General features: G+C 30.6%; 3 protein-coding genes across 5 annotated transcripts; all 3 read left to right on the top strand.

The window, feature by feature from the left end:
• The first annotated feature begins 5,669 nt into the window (after positions 1 to 5,669).
• LOC126677945 (serine/threonine protein phosphatase 2A 57 kDa regulatory subunit B' beta isoform) lies at positions 5,670 to 9,961 on the top strand. Its single transcript, XM_050372762.2, has 2 exons — positions 5,670 to 7,338; positions 9,398 to 9,961. The coding sequence occupies exons 1-2, from the start codon at positions 6,175 to 6,177 to the stop codon at positions 9,722 to 9,724; spliced, it is 1,491 nt and encodes a 496-aa protein (XP_050228719.1). The 5' UTR covers positions 5,670 to 6,174; the 3' UTR covers positions 9,725 to 9,961.
• A 712-nt stretch (positions 9,962 to 10,673) lies between these two features.
• LOC126677949 (uncharacterized) lies at positions 10,674 to 13,363 on the top strand. Its single transcript, XM_050372769.2, has 3 exons — positions 10,674 to 11,068; positions 11,177 to 11,245; positions 13,132 to 13,363. Exons 1-3 carry the CDS (start codon positions 10,808 to 10,810, stop codon positions 13,180 to 13,182), a joined length of 381 nt encoding a protein of 126 aa, XP_050228726.1. The 5' UTR covers positions 10,674 to 10,807; the 3' UTR covers positions 13,183 to 13,363.
• Positions 13,364 to 13,453: 90 nt separating this feature from the next.
• LOC126677948 (transcription factor MYB27-like) lies at positions 13,454 to 16,710 on the top strand. Of its 3 annotated transcripts, none has more exons than XM_050372768.2 (5): positions 13,454 to 13,537; positions 14,451 to 15,745; positions 15,831 to 15,960; positions 16,057 to 16,154; positions 16,239 to 16,710. In XM_050372768.2, the coding sequence occupies exons 2-5, from the start codon at positions 15,607 to 15,609 to the stop codon at positions 16,613 to 16,615; spliced, it is 744 nt and encodes a 247-aa protein (XP_050228725.1). In that variant the 5' UTR covers positions 13,454 to 13,537; positions 14,451 to 15,606; the 3' UTR covers positions 16,616 to 16,710. The 3 variants fall into 3 exon arrangements, with proteins under 3 accessions (XP_050228725.1, XP_050228724.1, XP_050228723.1); XM_050372767.2 differs by having other exon boundaries at positions 14,017 to 15,745; XM_050372766.2 differs by having other exon boundaries at positions 13,509 to 15,745.
• Positions 16,711 to 21,930: the final 5,220 nt, after the last annotated feature.

The raw sequence follows: 21,930 nt of genomic DNA, 5'->3' as shown, positions 1-21,930 counted from the left end.
GGAAATGAATTCCCGGGACCCCCCGTCCTGCTTAAAACGTCCAAAAACGCTATTCTAACGTCCACAATCACGTATACACAATTTAAAATCAATTCGGACGTTTAAAACGATAATTCGATACGGTAACCGTTTATAAACGAGTTTATATTCGAAATAAATCGAAATAAACGTTTAATACGGATATAATACCTCGATTACGTGAGTAATCGTTGAAGAAATTGAGTTAGAATCGAGAAATGGACGAAGTGGTTCGAAACCCTAACTCGCCGAAGTTACAGAGAAGCAAGTAGCTGCTTCTTTTCTTTCTGAAGAAAGAAATGAAATGTTTGCTTGATTTTGGTTACCACTTAACATATATATACTTATTGGTTAAAGTGCGCTTTAATACTAGCTCAATCATGCACTTTAAACCAACTTCTAAACTAGTCGTTCGTAGCCAAAACGAAAACGACTTCCAAATTTCGTGAAAATTTTACCAAAAATCTAATAAAATATAACAAGAATAAAAATATAATTTTTATTCCCATCCGACTTATATTTTACCCTTAATAAATCATTTTTGATTTATTAAGCCCGCATTGACTGGGCTTGATAAAATTTCTGCTTCCAAATTTTATCAAATTTTCACGATAACCTTTTTAAAATATTTCGCGAATATTAGTACCAAAAATATTCGCTAGGGACTTATGAATTATTCTGCACCCAATTCATAAATCCATATTCCCTCCGTTAACTATATAACTATTCAAATTTAAATTCTAAAAATTTAAATTTGCAATCCTATAGCCATATTAAAAATTTAGGGACACTTGTAAATTAAATTTATCTTTAAATTTAATTTACCTACCCCCGTCTAATAAAATATTAGACACGTGGCTATATTTTAACTCTTTAATTTCCGGGTTATTACATCTCCATACGAAGAATCTTTTTGGCTTTACCTAGATTCTTCATCTCAAACTCTTGACTGAGTTGAGCCTTCAATTTCTCAATTTCACATTTATTCCTCGAAGCTATCAACACACCTTCTACATAAAAGAGAAGATATATGAAACGCTCATCTTGTAGTTTGCCCAAATACACATAATGATCATATTTGCTTTTTGTGTACATTTGCCCCAACATAAACTCTTCAAATCGCTTGTACCACTGTCTCGGTGATTGCTTCAACTCATACAACGACTTTCAAGTTTACTCGCCAATTTCTCTTTACCAGCAATCTTGAATCCCTCTGGATGAGTCATGTAAATATCTTCATCCAAGTCTCCACGTAAAAACATTATTTTTACATCCATCTGAACTAGTTCCATATTCAATTATGCTATTATGGCCAACAAGATTCTAATGGAGGATTGTTTTACAACTGGAGAAAAAACCTCGTCATTCCCTCTGTTTAAGCATATCATTTAGCTTTCAACCTTTCCTTACAACGAATAATATATTTATCATGAAATCCTTATTTTTTTGCATATATCCATTTGCATCCAATCTCCTTCTTTCCCTTCCAAAGACTTGCTAGAGTCCAAGTTTGATTTTCATAAAGAGATTGCATTTTTTGATGCATAACATTCTTCCACTTTTCTACTAGTGAAGTTTGGACAACAAGTGGTAAGAATCTCATTATTTGTAATTAAAGATGCATAACTACCAAATTAGCATAGCGAGCTGGAAGTTTCTGTATCCATTTATCTTTAATTGATGCAATTGATTCATGTTGCGGTGGAGGTTCTTGGGTTTGAACCTCTTTTTCATCTGACTTTTTCTACAATATGAGTCATTTCGTCTACTTCTTCATTCACTTACAGGTTAACAATTCTTCTTTCAAAGTCCACCTGTTTTGGAGTATTCTCAACGTGTTGTAAAATACCATCAATTTGTATGTTTTGAGATGTTACCTTCTTCAACATAGAAAACTCATCTAAGGTAACATCCCTGCTAAATATTATTTTTTGTCTCTCCAGATTCCAAAGACGATAGACTTTCACTTCTTGGCTAATCCTCATAAAGAGTGACTTTTTTTTCTATTACGTCTAACTTTCATTTCTTTATGTGGTAGTATGCTATGGAACCAACACATGTAAAGAAACATAATCTTTATCACGTTTTACATACGTTTTTTCTAAAGGTGTCTTCCAATAATAATAAATGATGGTAGGCGATTAATTAGGTGAGAAGTATAAGTTACAACCTCAGCCTAAAAATTTATGTCCAACTCAATTTTGGACATCATACACTAAAATTTCTTCAGTAACGTTTGGTTCATGTGTTCTGCTACCTCATTCTGATATGGTGTATTTATGAGTATGAAGTGTCGAACAATGCTTTCATCTTTACATATTTCCATAAAAGGATCACTAGTTTATTCTCCGCCATGGTTTGTCCAGAGACATTTGAGCCTTTAACAAGTTTGAGTTTCCACCATCTTTTTCCAAATCGGGAAAACTTTCAAAACTTCATCCTTTAATTTCATAGTATACACCCATACTCTGTGAAATAAGTCATTAATAAGGAAACATAATAATGTTTGCCTCCTATTGATGTTACTTTGAAAGGCCCCACACATTAGAGTAAATATAAATTTTACAAATTCCAATTCAAGTATTAAATAACCAAAACAACAAATATAGAAAATGGAGTGTCAAAAACAAACAAAAGAAAAAGAAAAAATGACATATTCTTTTCTCTCTCCTGCCAAGTCATATCCAAATGACTTATTTGCTGAGGGGAAAAGAACACTCAAAGAAAAACGCTTTGCCATGTCATATGCCACATAAAGAGCTGTATTTGACATGTATATAGATGGATGTAAGTCTCTAACGACGTCAACACTCGCTTGAACTCAAGAAACACGGGCTGCTGAATTAAGTAGTGCAGGAGTTTATAATAGGATAATGAAGTGCAGAGACCTCCAGTGCAAAAAATAAGAAGTGTAAGGACACAACTATGTATTAAGCCTTTATTTTAATTAGTAATTTTAATAGTTATCTTAATATAATAGTTTGTTTTAGTTAGTTATCTGATTTTAATATTATTTTAATAGTTTTTAATTAATAATTATATTTTATAAATTGAAAAGGATATTAACGTAAATGTTGCTCCCCCTACCCTCATTCGTGCTTTTATATATAATATAGATATAGTGAGAAAATAATTTTTACAACAAATATATACTTTGTCACAAAAGAAATAATTGCTTTTTATAGCGAAAACAAAGCTGCAGATCTCAATAAAGAATTGAAATCTGGTAGCAAATATATTTGACAAAATATAAAGTTATCGATTGTTTATTTTTATTTTAGTTGCTATAATTTTTTTTTTGTCATAATAAATCTATTTATTATAATAAAATTTATTTTATTATAGAATATTTTATTATGATATAATTTTTTTTACAGTAAATGCTTAATTGTATTCTGTATATTGCATACATTTTTTTCGAGATTTTGCATACATTATCTTATTAGTTTGTTTTCTGGATAAAGACATGTTATTTTATAGGGTTAATGTTATAAAAATTCACCAACTTTACACGTTTTCTCATTTTAATCATGTAGTTTAAATTTTCTCATTTTCATACATGAATTACCATTTTTTTCTCAAATTCATGCATGGTGCTGAAGTGTCATGGTTCTATTGGTGCAATTCAGTGAGGTGGAGGTCATTATACACCAATGAATGAGTGTCACCTCAGCACCGTGCATGAATTTGAGAAAAAGTGGTAGTTCATGCATGAAAATGAGAAAATTTAAACTGCGTGATTAAAATGAGAAAATGTGTAAAGTTCGTGACTTTTTTTTTACATTAACTCTATTTTATATAGATAAATTAAACATGATTTTTAACAATAGTATGGATTATGGAACTCAATAAGAAACTACTGTTAATTTTACCATAAATAAATTACTATAACAAACTTTAAAACATTAAAGTTTTGAGAAATTTTTAGGTAGATTTAGCCCAACACGTTATCCATGTACTAATCTTATCACATAATGACACGTCATTAAAATGATGAAAATATTGTAATATTACTATTCAAATATGTAAATAAATAACGAATTTACAATACTGTCATCATTTTAATAAAGTGTCATTATATGACAGGGTTAGTCCACAGATGACGTGATAAACTGAGTCTACCTAAAAAATTCTCGTTTTGTTATTTATAATTTTTTCCTTCTATATAGTATTTTTTTAGTATAATGTAATATTGGCATCATTGACTATTTAGTTAGAATAAATGGCTATTAGTTGCATAAAGTCAAGATAAGGCTATATATGTCTCTAAAAAAATCCATAATTGGCACTGTCATGCCCTTTCTGTAGTTTTGTGTCTTCTTCTATATGAACAAGACCATGATAACATTTAATATTCTTATGTATCAAATTAATAAAAAAAATCAAAATATATAAATATTAAAATTTGTATTATATTTATTTTATTTAGTATAGTAGTAGTTTTTATTTTTTAACTTTTCAATTTTTTTAATATAATAAAAAATTATAATTGATTTTTAAAATAATTATTGTCTATAGTTTGAAATAGAAAAATTAAAATAATTCAATATCAATTTTGAGACAGAATGAGTATATAATTAAGGCTTAAATGCACAAAAAATCACCAATTTTCACATATTTTTAGTATTTGACACAAATTTTTAATTTTGGCATATAAATACACGAACTATCAATTTTTTTGCATATATAACCAAGTCTCCGTTTTAGGTGAAAAACGGTGCCCTTTTATGTATAAAACACTGCCGTTTTATGTTAAAAATGGTGCCCATGTTATATATGCAAAAAATTGATAGTTCGTGTATTTATATGCCAAAATTAAAAGTTTGTGTCAAATAACAAAAACACGCGAAAGTTGGTGATTTTTAGAGCAATTAAGCCTATAATTAACTTAATAATTTTTGTTGTAAGTTAAAACTAAAAATTACTTAAAATACTTTCTTTGAGATAATGTAAATTATTTGATAATAAATAGCATTATTAGTCCATGAATTATTATTTAATACTTTCTCCTCTTTTTCTTTGAGCTAATGCTTAAATTCTTTATTTAAACTTTTTTGTTTTAAGTTATTGTATTATTTAGTATAAATGATCAAAACAGTTAAAACCCAAATTAGATTAAAAATTAAGAGTGATTAACAAATACATGTTTTACAAGGTTGTATTTCGTCTACCATTATAATAGTAAATTATTTATTAAATATAAATCACTTTTTACTCTTTGATTTTGAAGTATTTTCAATAAATTGATTTTATTTTTATTCATTACAATAATAATAGCAGCACTAGATAATGTATTTCTAGAGTTTTTATATCCAATGTTATTTTAAAAATTAAAAAAAAATTATACAAATTTTGATAATTATTTTATTTCTTTAGAATAGTTTCACTTAATTTTATAAAAATACATTTAAAAATGATATTTTTCATTAAAGTATATATTATAAAAATGTTAAATACCAGAAATTTAATAAACAACAGTTTCATAAAATTATAAAATAATATAAACTTATTCATAAATTGTTTGTTATTTAAAAATAAAATAACTTTATGAAACATCTCGATATCTCTAAATAAAGTAATAAATAAAAGTTGAAGCCATAAATTAAAAAGCAATATTTGCTTTTACAAACTTCAATTTATTATTATCCTTAATTATCCTTTCTCTCTCTCTCTTACTCACTCCCCTTCTCTCTCTTTCATCCTCGTCCCTCGCATAATATTTTCTCTCTCTAAAACCCAAAAAAAAAGTTTCTCTCTCTAACATTAACATTTCGTTCCTCCTTTATCTCTATCAGATTCATCAATCACCACCGTCCGCTCAGCTGACCAACATTCCGGTGATCGGTTATCGGCAAATGACTCGCTTTTTTAACTCGCGAAAGGTTCGATTCTTCTTCTGCTTCCGTTCGCTACGTAAATTTGTAAAATTCAATTTCAATTCCACATCTTTTAGATCCAATTGATGGCTTGATTCATTGATTGATCCGCTTCTCGGTTTTATTGTTATTATTATAATTAGTATAGATATTATCCCATGCATGCCGATCCATTGTAATTCGCTGAACATTCGGAGGATCACCGTCCAATTCAAATTTATTGATTCTTATTAGGAGCTGAGAAGTGTTAATTTCTAGGGTTTGTTAAGTATTTTAAAAAATGTTGAAGAAAATTATGAAAGGAGGGCATAAAAAGCCCTCCAAATCTGAAGGTAATGACTTCGGGTTTGGACCGCCCGGTGGGAATCGTCCCGGGTCGGGTCCTGCTTCTAACGTGGTGGTTAATCATGCTTCTCGGACTGCTGCTGCTCCTGCAAGTACTAATAATGTCGGACCAGTAGTTGTGGCTCCTCCGCCAATGCAATCTATAGAGCCACTTCCGCTGTTTCGGGATGTTCAGGTTTCGGAGAGACAGAATTTGTTTTTAAGGAAGCTTCAGGTTTGTTGCTTTCAGTTGGATTTCACTGACACGCTAAAAGCTGTTCGCGAAAAGGAAATCAAGCGACAAACGCTTTTGGAATTGGTGGATTTTATTCAATCTGGATCGGGGAAGATCACGGAGACTTGTCAGGAGGAAATGATTAAAATGGTTTCTGTGAATATATTTCGGTGTTTGCCGCCAGCATCTCATGAGAATACGGGTCAAGAAGCAGCAGACCCTGAAGAGGAGGAGCCTTATTTGGAACCTTCGTGGCCGCATTTGCAACTTGTTTATGAGTTACTTTTGAGATATGTTGTTTCATCGGACACGGACACAAAGGTTGCTAAGAGGTATATTGATCACTCTTTTGTGTTGAAATTGCTTGATTTGTTTGATTCTGAGGATCCACGAGAGAGGGAGTATTTGAAGACTATTCTTCATAGGATTTACGGAAAGTTCATGGTACATCGCCCCTTTATTAGAAAGGCAATTAATAATATATTTTATCGGTTTATATATGAGACAGAGAGGCACAGCGGGATAGGAGAACTTTTGGAAATTCTAGGAAGTATTATAAATGGTTTTGCGTTGCCTATGAAAGAGGAGCATAAGCTGTTTCTTGTACGGGCACTTATGCCACTGCATAAACCAAAGCCAATTTCGGTCTATCATCAGCAGCTGTCTTATTGTATTGTCCAGTTTGTGGAAAAGGATTACAAGCTTGCAGATACAGTTATTCGAGGTTTGCTGAAGTATTGGCCTCTGACCAACTGTCAGAAAGAAGTTCTCTTTCTTGGAGAACTTGAAGAAGTGCTGGAAGCAACACAGTCTGCAGAATTTCAACGTTGTATGGTGCCTCTTTTTAGACAGATTGCCCGCTGCCTGACTAGCTCCCACTTTCAGGTTTTTGAATATTTCCCATTTATTTAATGCTGTTGCTTTAAAATACATGATAGCATGCTAGAATTTGACATGGTTACAAATTGTACTTTGGGATGGGATTTACAGTGTTGCTAATCTGAAACTCAGAGTGCTAAATATTAATTTGTTGCTATGATGACTTTTTGAAATAATGGTTGGTTTTGCTCTTCACTTTGTATGAATTAATGGTTGTTTTTGCTCTTCACTATTCTAAAAAAAAAAAATTATGTTTAATTTTAGTAGTATCTTCTCATTATTTTTTCCCTTGCACATGGCACATGACTCTACTTTTTGGTTCATGCATTGTACGTTTTCTGTTGATTTATGGCTGCTGATTATGGCTGATGTTTAGTCAATTGACATTCCTTATAAGTTTCATCACAATCTGTTCTGTAACCTGGAACTTACAAGTACCATGTGGATTCTCTATTTTATTCCTGTTAATTAATTGTTGCTAGCACAACTTTTGGTTGACATTCTCTTTAAGAGTTAACATCATAAAAAATAATGTATTATCTCTTAGTTGATATTGTGCTTATTTTCTTATTTATCTTCTTTGCATAGTTTTCTTCAATCATGATAGTGGTTTTGTTTCTACTCAAATTAGTCTTGAAATCTATACAAAATATCAAAATTGCTCCTTTTACCGACTTCAATTTGTGGATAACTGACCATCTAATGGATGAAGATATTTTATTTGGTTTTTCATATGTCATGTCATTGGACAGCTAACATGTTCTGATGGTCCATTCTTTTATCTCGTTCTCTCTGGCATCAAATTGCTACTTTTTGCTCACTTGGCCGTTTTTAGTGGACTGTTCATTATCCTTAAAACTGGCCTTTTGTTACTTCAAATCTATGAAACATTGTTTTCTTGGGAGTAAAACATGACTAATTTGTTTAATGTGATCCAAAAAGGAAAGGAATTTTGATGAATAATTTTTGAAAAATCATCTTTGTGTTCCAACTGCACTTTCTACTATAGATATAACGTGCAATCACCTTACCATCTCCTTGGAGTTGGCTTCAGAATCTAATTATTATAATTTTTCTTATTTGTATATGTACGACTGCAATTATTATTCCGTACTTTTATCATCTTTGATCCACATGTCTTGAGCACACGAACGCTTAATGATTATCCAACTGTCATCTCTGATGATATTTTTTTTTCTTGACGAAGTATCTACAATGGGATTATGCTGTTGCTGTTACTGCCATTTGACGGATGGCTGTCTATGCTGTTGTTTAATAGAACTCTCTATGTTTTAGCAACTACATGACTATATATATAGTAATAGATCTGAGATCAGAAATTGAATTTTCTTTTACATTATCTTATAGGATAAACTTTTAGTGATCCAAGAATAGTTGGCATATCTTTGCATCTTGATACATGCTTACTATCTCCTGTCTGTATTTATAAAAGTTTATCCTATAAGATAATGTTAATGCCTTGATGGTTTATCCAACACAGATAGCAAGTTAACAATATGCGTAATGGTTTCACTAGCACAAATAGCAAGTTCACAATATGCTTAACGGTTTCACTAACACAGTTAGCAAGTTCACGATCATGGTATGGAAGGCACCAAGTTCTTTTTATCAGTTCAGGGGACTTGTTTGCTGCTTAGCTTTCCCAACACCCAACATTTACATTTTAAGCAAAAGTTTTTGACACAACCTTTTAAGCAATTGGCGTCCAGTTTTTCCTCAAAATTTCTTACTCTCTCAAAACTTGTAACTAGTTTTCTACATCGTTAATTATGCACCCGCATCAATAAAATGCGCAATGGAAAATCAGGTGTACAATAATCCCGAAGTGATTCTTTTGGAGCTTCCTAGGTTAAGAATTACGATTAGGTTGCATGTCTGAATGCATTTCATTAGTGTTTTGTCCCATTCATTTTTTAGAAATCCTAGAGAAATTTCAACAGATATAAAATCAGCTTAACTAGTATGTTTTTGTGGTCTCTGCAGTGAAATGGCATTTTTTTTTCTGTTGGCATCAAAATTTTGCTTATGCAAATTTGTGTTACAGGTGGCGGAACGGGCCCTGTTCCTGTGGAACAATGAACACATTGTAAGCCTGATTGCACAGAACCGAAGTGTGATATTGCCGATTATATTTGAGGCTTTGGAGAAAAACATTCAAACCCATTGGAACCAGGCAGTTCATGGACTCACAGTGAACGTTCGAAAGATGTTCTTAGAAATGGATACGGAGTTATTCGAAGAGTGCCAGAGGCAGTATACAGAGAAAGAATCAAGGGCTAAAGAAGTGGAAGAGCATCGAGAACAGACATGGAAGAGACTGGCCGATGCCGGAGCACGGAGAGGGGGAGAGGATATGGTAACTGCTAACTGATTATTGTGAGGGTTGGATAGTTATGGACAGGAGATTATTGGAAGTAGTGCTCCTCATTTGATGCTATTCTTTTGCAATTTTTTTGTCTTTAAAGTTTTCTTTTTTGTCTAAATCCAATCCTTGAAAAGATATTAGAAATAGCAATCATAAATGTAATTTAAAAATTGTATTGAATTTATTAGTAATATGCTGCACAATTTGCACATGAAGAATTGTTTGTAGGTCTCTCTTACAACATTTTGTCCTCCTTGTTTCCACATTATAGAGAATTAGAGGTATTATTGTAATATCATTGTATGCAAATAACAAATAAAATTGTAAGAATACCCTCATTTTAACGAGGTGTTATGATTGATTTAGTCCACGGATGACGTGGTAGACTGAGTGTACATAAAAATTTCTCAATGAAATGGAGTAAATTTCTGTTCTAAAAGAAAAATCAGTGTTTTGAGAAGTAGACCGGTCGATGTTTAGGTTGGTTCGGTTCGGTTCTTTAAAACTGAAAAGCTATAAAAATCTAAAATTAATAATTATTATATTGGTTAAATTGTAAAAATTCTCAGAATCTATTCATTAAATATTTTATTGGTTAAATCGTAAAATTCATCTTGTATTTTACTAATTAAAATTTTATTCATGTGTTTATATTTTAAATATATATTTTTCATGTATTCTATATTTTAATTATTTTTATTTAACCAGTTCATCAATAGTTAAATTTGATATACTCGTGGCCAAACTATTTCAGTAACCAGCTCGATTTTTAAAATATTGAATTATTTGAAAAAGTTTCGTAAGCACTTGGAACTGAGGTTTTAATCGCATAAATTGATTTTTCCCCCCCTAATTTGTTCATGGCCATGGAAATAATTCCCCCCTAATTACATAACCATATCCGTGGAAATAAATAAATAATAGTAGTTTTTCCTCACATAATAAAATAAAAACAAACAAAATTAAATAAAAGGAGGGCAGAGCAGCTTCAAAAAAACCCAATCCATTAATGAGTTTGGCAGTTTGTTGTTTATCCAATCCTTAAAACACAGTCACTCCGTTCATCATCTTCATTCTTATCAAATTAAAATGTCTAAAAAGGCAGCCGGTGGTTCTACGCTTCAAAAAGATGCACCGTGGCGAGCCACTTCTACTAAACCCTTACCTAAAATTCACCACTCTCCTATTCTGCGCGTCTCCAACACTCCTTTTTCCAGCTACGCTATCTCCCTCTTGAAGCACCCTAATCCCATCGGAAACGGATTAGCCGCTGAGGCCATTCTGGAATCCGCCGGCCCTGATTGTATCGTCCCCGGTCAAATTACACCGCTCCGATTACTCGGCATTAAGGTGTCTTATTCTTATTCTTATCTCAATTTCAATTCATTCCTCTGAAATATTACTGCAATTTTTATTCATTTTCATTATGGTGTTTAATTTTTGTTTGTTCTTGGACAGGTTTGGCCAGTAGAAGTTGACCTAAAGTTTATGGAGCCGGTTGGACGAGAACTTAAGCTGCTTGGGAAGGTAACCATATTGTATACTTTCATAGGAATACTTGGGTTCTGCATTATGTTTTAGGATTTAGGATGGACCTATGGCTATGTTTCATGGATTATGTGCGGAATGGAATAGCTATTCCTTATCGAATGATTGTTCTTTACTTTGGTTGGAATTGCTATTGTATTCCATGCTATTCCATTCCATTCCATGACATGAACCAAACATAGCCTAATAGCAGTGGAACATTGTTTTTAAAATCATAAAACCATAACTATGTGCAAGGCGCCTCTAGCGTATACGGGTGCATGAGCATCAATGTAGGTGCGGTAGTATATTGGCTCAAAGGACATAATGTTTTGCGGTTGTTGGACCCTTATATTGCTAGATTATTTTTGTGTGATGATTATAGCTTATGAAGGCCTTTAGGCTGCATGCTTAGGCGTGGTTTTGGCAAACTTTGATTCTTGATTGATGTCCTAATTAAGGGGTGGGTTCAAATGCACACCACTTAGTTGAGGCTACCAAAATTGGCATTAGATTGGAATTTGGAGAGAAGTTTAAAGGAAATATGAAGCTGATTTAAATGTAGCATAACAAGCTCTAGTTTCTGCTTTAACGAATAAAGTCTGAGAAGTGACATAAAGTAAATATCAGCACTTACATTGCATTCCACTTTAATTTTCTAGATAAAGGTAATGTTTATTATGGTTGTATTTTATGAATGAAAAAAAATGAATTCCATACGGGAAATGTACTCTGACTTACTTGAATCAATTCTAGTAACCTTGTTTGTCCAGGCCGTGGAGAGGAGTTGATATGTATTTATAATTAGCTGACATTGACCATATGCATATTTATGATGGAAGTGGAACATGAAATAATGATAATTCTAGATAAATTGATCCATGATTTGAGCTGGAACCATCTCACAAAGTTTTAGACAAATAGATGCATTCAAAATGCTTCAAAATCAATATGGGTGCAATGCAAATGCTATTCTCAATTGCAATTGTAGGCAGCTCGTTTGCATGACCAGTTTAAAGACTTAATATTATGTGCTCGATGGGAAAGATTTTGACTGTCAGAAACTTTCTTTTCTTCTTTTGGCATCTGAAGCACTAAAAAGGTGTGATTCTAACATTTATCAATAAGGGAGTAAGGTTTATTATTTATTATCATGTAGAAATTCTATACTATCTCCGTCCTAATCTAATTGAGAAAATTCCATTTGCACATCGTTTAAGAAAATTTAGTAATATTATATTTATATCCTTATCTTATGTTAACGGCATCACATCTTCCTAAACAATTTTCTTATATAACACATTAATTGAAGAGGGTAAATAGAGATTATTAATGTAAAAAGTATTCTTTAAATGAAAATTGTTAATTAGAATGGCATACCCAAAAAGGAAACTGTTGATTGGGGGAGTAGAAACATATTACGGTATAAGAATCTAGATTTGGAGTTTCCTTGCAGATGCCATTAAATAGATCTTCACAGAGCTTGTTGCCTTGTTCCAGTATTAGACTCTTACAGTTGTTGATTTTGGTTAGGCAATGACTAGGTGAGATTTAAATCCCTATGATGTTCTATTTTGATTAAAGAAAGTCGTTAACTGTCCTTCAATTCTGCAGTAAATTTTATTGAAGCTTAAATCACATCGTCTGGGTGCAACTTGAATATTTCCGGACAGAGCCTTCTTATGTTATTTCTCACTACATTCAAGCACCGAACATGAAACATCATTGAATTTCACTCTTTTACTTTGGTCTCAAGTCTTTTGACCTGAATGATTTGATGCTCATTTTAACATTTTTATAGTATCATGTTATTTTTTTTGAAACAAAGAACTTGGTAATCCGTGTTTAATGTCTGATTTATGATCTATATTTGCTTCTCTGTGCAGTTTATGGATAATGCGGTCAACCTCATGAACAAATCATTTATAGATCGCTAGTATAGCCTGGAATTTACAGCTGGCAGTGTCTTTTTTTGGATTGTCAAGAGAAAAGCCTAGCTAAGCAAAGTGACTGTAAATAAATCTCCCTTTACAATGATTTTGTATGCTCTAATAATAATTTACAAGTTCCGTAGGTAATCCACATTGGTTGTTGAAAATGAGAAGATTTTGCTGCTTACATGTGTTTTTGGCTCTACAGTTCTTATTGTTCTCTTTCTTTTCAGAGATTCTGTAATATAGATTTTTTTTTTCATTTGTGTTGCATCAGGCATGAAATTTCATTGTTAAACCCCCTACTTGAAGTGTCTCCAAATCATTGATGATAAGGCGAATCACTTTGCCATTTATCTGTGTGAGTTTTTTTTTTCCTCCACCGCCTTTCTATTGATTTGAAGTACGCTTGCATGTTTATGGGGTTGAGGATTTCTTCGTACCTGGATTCAGGTTATGAGAGGTTGTTTCAGGGTAGGTTTTTCTTGTGTTCTTTGATTTCATAATTCTTCAAACTTTGATAATAAAAAAAATGTGTGCATTCGGTTCAAACCGAACCATATTGAACTGATGTTTTCATTTTATTTAACTGAAGCTAATCGGCTTTATAAGAATTTCAAATGTTTCAATCTGAGCTGATCATTTCAGTTGATTTTTTCGTTTTAAACTTTTTTTCTTACCCTCAAAACTGAATTTTACCGGAAAAAAAAAAACTAAATTTTATTATAGCATAGTTTGATTTTAGCACATTATAAAAATTATAGGAGAAATGCATGCAACATATAGTCATATATGTAGAAATAAATTTCAAAATGCTAATTAACTGGTAGTGATTTCCAGCAATAAAGACCAAAAGAATATGGGTGAGCATTTCTTGTGAAGCTGTCATATATCACTTCATGCCAATTTACACCCACATGACTTAATTTATATGTTCTTTAAATCTAACTAAAAGCTAATCAAAGATCTGGATGAGATACAGATTTTGGACTATCTCAATCTTTGTCTAATTTTTTAAAGAATTGTGGAATTCAGCATTATAAACCTTGAAATGCAAGACGACTTGCGTATCAGTAGACAAAACAATTACAAGCATTTGATAACTCTATTTATTAAAATTTTCCAATCGTCAAATAATATACACTCAAAAGTTTAATTTTTCTAATTAATTTTTTTTTTCTCCGTAACCAATTACAAGCAACATTTTCTCGAGAATGTTTTGAACAAATTTCTTCTATGGAGAAATAGACAATTTCTATGTTAATGATTTTCAGGTTGTCAACGATCGACTCTAGACCATTCAATCATATTTTTCATACTATATCAAATAATCACTTAATTTAAAAGCTCAAACTGTTAGGTGAAGTTCTAACGGTATTTTCGGCTATCACATCATGCAAAAGAGAAGCTACATTATCATTCTTATTAGCTAATCCACTTGGGGAAAAGGAAATGAAAATAATATTAAATGTAAAGTGTTATAATTAGAAGTACAAGTAGTAGAAATGAAGGACAATATTTGAAAAATAAAGCCAAATTTTGTGATGCAAAAAGGGTAAAAATAGTAGAAGCCGAAGGTTGTCCTAATTAAAGACAGATCTCTCACATATGCTTAGTTTGAACTCATACACATAATCCAAAGGTGGAGTTCCCACAAACTAGTGTTATCCACCTGTGTTGCCATGTAAGCTTTTCTGGTCATTCTATTTCTTTTGGTTTATGAGAGAAGGGTTATTTCCATCCCTAAACTTATGTTGTCAAATTAAATAGATTCAATTTGAGCAATTATGTCCATATAGCTCCAGAAGGAAAAGCCAAAATTAGGTCAAATAGATCTAAATTTGAATAGACACTTGATGGTATTTTAGCCAGATTGAATCATATTAAACCTATAAAAAAAATCTCAAAATTAAAACTGAACCCACTAAAATTTTCAAAAAACTTTACATTGTTAGAGAGACTTTTTTTTTTAGAAGGTTCAATTAAAATTTTGAGATTTTAATATGTTTAATATGATTTCACCTGATTGACATGTCATCAAATTAACTATCAAGTCAGGTGACACCTAATAAAAAAAATAACGGAGTTAAAAATTTTAAAAAGAGGGACGACCAAGTTCTTAAATAAAAGTTTAAGGACAATTATAATACAAATTAAAGTTTTAAGAATGATTATGAGAGAGAAGATAGTTCAGGGACAATTAGTGTAAATCATCCAAAAGAATGAGAAAACTTGGATCTAATTAACTTGAAATTATAAAGTTTAGAATCTATTTGATCTCAATAGCAAACAGTAGACCTGATTAATTCAGACACATAAATTTATACTAACCGAAATGACCCTTTTTCGCTTTTTTAATAACTTTGCACACTTTTGCCACCCTATAAGAATGAACATAACTCACTGATACGGCCAGTACAACAAACAATAATGGCTAGTAAAGTGGGATCTAATATTCAAGGACAAAGTCTGCGTAAAGGGCCTTGGCATGAGGAAGAAGATGAGCAATTAGTCACATTTATAACCATTTTCGGAGATAGAAAATGGGACTTCGTTGCATCTGCTTCTGGTATGTTATAATATGAAATTTTATATTCATCCATTCTTGATTTTATTAGATCAACTCTTTTACTTAATCAAGATTTTATTTATAGGCCTAAAAAGGAGCGGCAAGAGTTGCAGACTGCGATGGCTGAACTATCTTCGTCCTAATCTAAAGCGCGGTCACATTAGTCCTGAAGAAGAACAGATTATTATCCAACTTCATGAGCTATGGGGTAACAAGTATGTTCTTGCTTGTAGAATACCATTCTTTTTTTATTTCGGCGTTTCTGTTTCCGTGCTACATAGGCTAACCTACTAATTGATATTCGCATTCAGGTGGGCGAAAATTGCTCGAAGATTGCCCGGAAGAACTGATAATGAGATAAAGAACTATTGGAGATGTCATTTAAGAAAGAAAATAGAAGCTCAAGAAGGTGCAATTTTTGCAAATTTTTCTAATATTTTAACCTGACATGGGAACATGGATTCTTTTTACTAAATAGTAATTTTGATAGCAGGAAGTTATCAGTGCAAAGTGAACAATACAAAGAAAGATTTGCTGTATCAGAAAAGTGATACGAGTTCCTGGAATTCAAACATGGAAGAAGAAGAAGAAGAAGACTTTAAATCCGTGAAAGAAATGGATAAGAATTACAACTCGGGGACTACAGATTCTACCTTGGAGCGATACGAGTTTTCAGGTTTAACATGCTTAAATTCACCATACGAATCCAGGATTTATGATTGGATTTCAGAACTATCAAGTGAGCAAAATGGAATCAAAAGTGATGGTGATTGTGGTGGCTTTGGTAACTGTTCTTGTTATCTCATGAAATGGAATGCTGAAGATCTTAGCATTTGGGATTCCTTAGGCTCAGTTTGGGATATGAATTAACTATTGAAGCATTTTCTTTGATGTGATAACTGTAAAATAGAGATGTTCTTAGCTAAATGCTAAATAGCAGCTTGTACAAATTAAACTGTTCTTTTACAGTTTTCCCTGCTATCTCTAATCCGGCCATGACAACAAAAAAATTTAATAGCAATTTCAGAACTCTTGCAAAAGTATATTAAAAAACACAAAAACAAAAAGAATAGCCGTTGCGAGAAAACTAATAAATATTTTAAATTTTATAAATTAGTAAAACTTTTGCAGTTACAGCTAAATATTTATTGCAACAACATAAATGTAGCACTTTGGCCGTAAGATCTTTAACTTATTTTGTATAATTATATAACGCAACGGTTGCGCCACGTCATTCGTGCAACAAGCCAATGAAGTGTGTGTAAATGTTTAATAATAAAAAAAAATAAGTAATAAATATAGATTTTATATCGCAAATGCTAATTGCCTTGTTATAAAATGACGTGGCACATCCATTTTGTGACATAAACAATTATTTTTAGTGTAGTTTATTCATTTAATGCTTAGCCCTCGCTTGGTTGGGGGTAAGTTAAATAGGGAAGTAAAACTTCTCGGGAAGTGATAAAAAATATTTGTTTGGTTCATTTTATGTCTTACTTTCTGGAAAGTTAATAGTCAAACTTACCCTTAATTAGGAAAGTAACTTTCTTAAAAAAAATCTAAGTAAGTTGTACTTCTCTACGTAAATAAATGTAAAATACGATAATATTCTTATATTTAATTGTTTTAATTATTTGTCAAAGATTTTATTGTCTTTTCGTTTAATGCATAAAAATAAAAAAATAAATTCCCTATAAAATTGAAAAACAAACTAAATAGAATATTTCTTACTTCCATAATAATTAACTTTCTGAAAAATTATTTTTCAAAAAGTGCATAATTACGAACCAAGCGAGACCTTAATTATGATTGTGATCATGATTCATATTCATCCAACCTAATAAAATACTAACAAGTACTTTCTCCGGTCCATAATATTTGTCGCATTTGGCCATTTCACATATATTAAGAAAATAATAAATATGTCTTGATTTGTGTATAGTTTTACTAAATTGTCCATATTAATTACCACTTGTTTTATGTTTGACAAGTTCTTTTAACCTTACAAAGTATTTATTGTTAGGGATAATTTTAGAAAAATATCAATTAATGCTTTCTTGAAACTCTAATGTGACAAATATTATGGACCAAAAAAAATTTTCAAATGCGACAAATATTATGGACCGAAGGGACTAGTATATTTACTTTGTAAAAAATAAAAGACTTAATTATTCAAAATATATTTTTTTTTGTTTATAATCACATCTTTTAATTTTTAATTTTTAATTTTTTTTTTAATTTTTTTATTTTTACTTTCAATGATTTTAGCCAATTGTCCAAATTGGAGTGGAAATAATATTCAAATATGTTTTTTATAGTATTTCTCAGATATGTATTTTTGAACCTCTCTGGAACATGCAATGCAACAATTCTTATCCATGGAGAAAGTAATTTATAAAATTCATGGACTTTTTAGATTGAATCTAACTATTAAATCATCAATTTATTAATGTTAATTTCATCAGAATTGAGATTGGAAACATCATTCTACACTATTCATGTCATGCAGCAGACATAATTTAAAATTGGAAAAGCCATGAGCATCACATTTTGTTTTGATCCTGTAATCGTTTAAAGGCCAATCGTGCGGTGTGCTATGATAAATATGCAAAAAGATAACCTATTCTATCAAGAAAATATATATTATAAGATCTAACCAGAAAAGAGCCTAGATGAACTGAACAAAAACAAAATTTATATTATGACGGAAAAAAAAAGATAGAGTAGGAAAATAGCGGGTAATTGATTATGCCAATTACTAGATTTTTAAGTTTTTTCATTTCAGTCACTAAACTATTTTTTTTATCTTTCATTTTTTTTCATTTTAATATTTCCGGTAAAAAATGCTTAGGTGGCAGCCAGAAATTAATATGTGGCAACCGGATTTTACTATTTTACTTTGAAAATTTATCACGTATACATAATTTCACTTTTGCAAATGAGTTTTTAGGTCAAATTATGCATATATGGCAAGTTTTCAGGGAAAAAAAGATTAATTTTGGCTGCCGCCTAAGCGTTTTGGCCGGAAAATACGAAAAATGAAAAATATTAAAAGTTCAGTGATCAAAAAGAAAAAAAATAGTTTAGTAACTGAAATGAAAAAAAACTCGAAAGTTCAATGACTTTCAAAATCAATTACCCGGAAAATAGCTGATAACTGGGAAGGAGAGATGAAATAAGAATGTGCATTTGATTTGAACCAAACCAAATCAGAACTTATCTTTTTTAAAAAATCAAACCGAATTTTAAAATTTAAAAATAATAACCGAACTAAATTGACCTGGCCCATTTGCGTCGATTGTTTTTCAATTTTATTTAGTTTGCACTAAAACTTAACTGAATTTTTTTAATATCTAAAACTGAATCGAATTAAAAAGGCTTAAATATTTTATTATATCAAACCAAATTTATCAATCCGATTATTTTGTTTGATTTAATTAATATTTGGACACTTCTAAACAAAAGGAAATAATTTAAAGGGAACACCACCTTATATTTCCTTTTAAAGAAAAATATGAAAGAACCAAATTTAGCACAAAAACCTACTAAGACATACATCATCAGTTCTTAAATCTGTCAACATAGTATTGCATAATGACTTAATTAGTAGAATAACTTAACTAGATTGGATAGAAAGTTAAAGAGCCATCAAAGTTGCATTTTATATTTTAAATTTTAAAAAAAATGTATAAGAATTGAATGGAAACTAGACATCATCTTCTAGTTCTATCTCTGAAGTGATATTAAGTACAATATCTACAATCAGCAAAGTAACAAGTTGAAGTTGGTCACCTTTTGTTTTTTCTTTCAATATCAAATCTTCACAATTCCCCTTTTTCTAATGGACAAAAGGTTCTTCCTTACCCATTCATCTTTCAGGATTATGTGCATTAATTTAAGGTCTACTAGTAGAATAGTATGATGCAATGACATAGTCAGAAAATTTAATTGGAAGAGGCTAACTATAAAAAAAATTATAATCCGCGATTTTTCGGAGCTCATAATCGAAAAATTCTCTAAATATTTTTACACTTCTGACCAATCCCGACGTAGGCGGGCATACGGCTCCACCTGTAAGCGGTTCCATCACTGCTAGCATGAACAAACAGAAGGTTTGGTTAAAAATTGACCGATTTAACAAAAATTAAATAAATCAATTTTTTAATTAAACTGGCTTAATTTTTGATTTTACTCAAAATTTTAAATTTTAAAATTAAACTGATCGAATGATTAGATTAAACTGATAAAAGTATTAAAAGTAATAAATAAAAATAAATTATTTGGTTAATCAAAATCTATAAACTTCTTAACTATATTGACGGATCCTGTAAAAAATTGTTATGACTTCCAGGTTGCTGCAAGTTTATCTTCTTTTGGATCGCTCCGTAATAAACTTGATAATAGTAAATTTTGAGTTATATCCTATAAGACAAATAATGTTAGATAAGATTTCAGACGCTTGGTTCGAAATCCACTCTAAAACTTAAGCAAGTATCAATTTTCATATAGAAAATTAATATGTAAAAGAGGTAATAAAACTTCATTTACTATGATAATACGTTCGCTTGCCTTATATGAAAACTTGCTGAGCTGACTTACTTGTAAACTAACAATGTCATTTTGGGCTATAAAGTGGTCATTGTGAGATTTTATTAGATTCCATCATTAATCTTCCGCAGTATCGTATCATGCAAATATTTATATTTGGAATGGTTTCCTATATGTATAGTTTTCTGATTTTGCTTTTTTATAAGGTCGTATACCTAATTGTTTTGGAGGTTCATTTTTCAAATTCTTTAATATTGATCTTATATATGTAAATCTCTCATCATTTCAAGATACGATCTTCAACTTTGTATATGTTTGAATTTTTCTTCATTTTAGAGTTCTTTAACTCTTTAAATTTTTCTTGTATGACTGAATTTCTCTTTACAGATACAATCTTCAACTTTGTGTATTCTAAATCTTTCTTCGGTTTGATCTTTGGCTCTTTATAATTTCTTTGTGTAGCCGGATCCATCAATAATCAAATTGAAAAAAGTTATTGGCGAACTAAACTAATTGAACAAACCGAATTAATAAAAACATTTAACTCATTATTGAATTTGATGTGTTTTTTTATAGTTTTAATGAGAAATAAATTACATATACAAAAATATACATATATTAAAGTATAGCATTATTTATCTTTCTTCAAAAGAAAGCTTTATTTATCTAAACGAGTAACTACTAAATTTGTTAATATATCACGATACATGCTATTTTAAATAATTTTTAAAATTGGTGTCAATTTTCTAAATTACTAAAACTAAAATTCAATTAGATTTATATAAAAAAATTGAATTTTTATATTCATTAGGCCTTAATTTAATATATTGTTCCCATTCAACAAAATTGAGACCTCATGTGCCTCTAATTGATTTTTGTTTTCTTTTGTGTAAAAAATGTTCCTTTACCCACAATTGTTACTTGTTTTTGACTAAAGAATGAATAAAGCAAAAGCCAAAAGATATCATTATATGTATTCAACTTAATTTGTGTACAATTACCTTAGTGCACTTGTCATTGAATATCCTGAGAATGTCTTGTTGATTATGTTCTAAATAACAATACTAATTTCCCACTAGAAGATAAGTATATGCTTATTATCATGATAGGCCCAAATCGGTTCCCTAAAGATATGTATAATAAAATAATTAGGAATTTAATAGCAATTTGGCCCCCAAAAAAATGGACTACTACAATATAAATTAATTTTATGGTCAAATCATTTTTAAAATTAGCGTTTACGTCAATTAACTCCGTCTTTGACATTTTTTCCCTCAACTTATAAGTTATTTTGAAAAAACGGAGTTTATTGACCATAACCACCGACTTCAAAACTGATTTGCTCACAAAATTAATTTATATGTTAATTACACATTGCTTACAAGTTAAAGACACAAATTGTAATGCAAGTAATTTATTTGTAGACCCGGTAACTCAATAAAATGTTGTGCCTTTTTTTAAAATATATCAATAATATAAATTTTTATTTCACCAAAAGTCAAAAAAAAAAGTTCCATGCTACTTAAATTTTATTGTTATATTAGAAATAATGTAAACAGATAATACATTTGTCTATGTAAATCAAAATACAAACTATGTCAAGAAATTTGAATTTTGTTCTTCATATTGACTGCTTC

Source organism: Mercurialis annua, linkage group LG4, assembly GCF_937616625.2.
Source record: "Mercurialis annua linkage group LG4, ddMerAnnu1.2, whole genome shotgun sequence".
Lineage (NCBI taxonomy): Eukaryota > Viridiplantae > Streptophyta > Magnoliopsida > Malpighiales > Euphorbiaceae > Mercurialis > Mercurialis annua.
The sequence above is the reverse complement of the archived record's forward strand: the minus strand, read 5'-3'. Positions and strand labels throughout refer to the sequence as shown.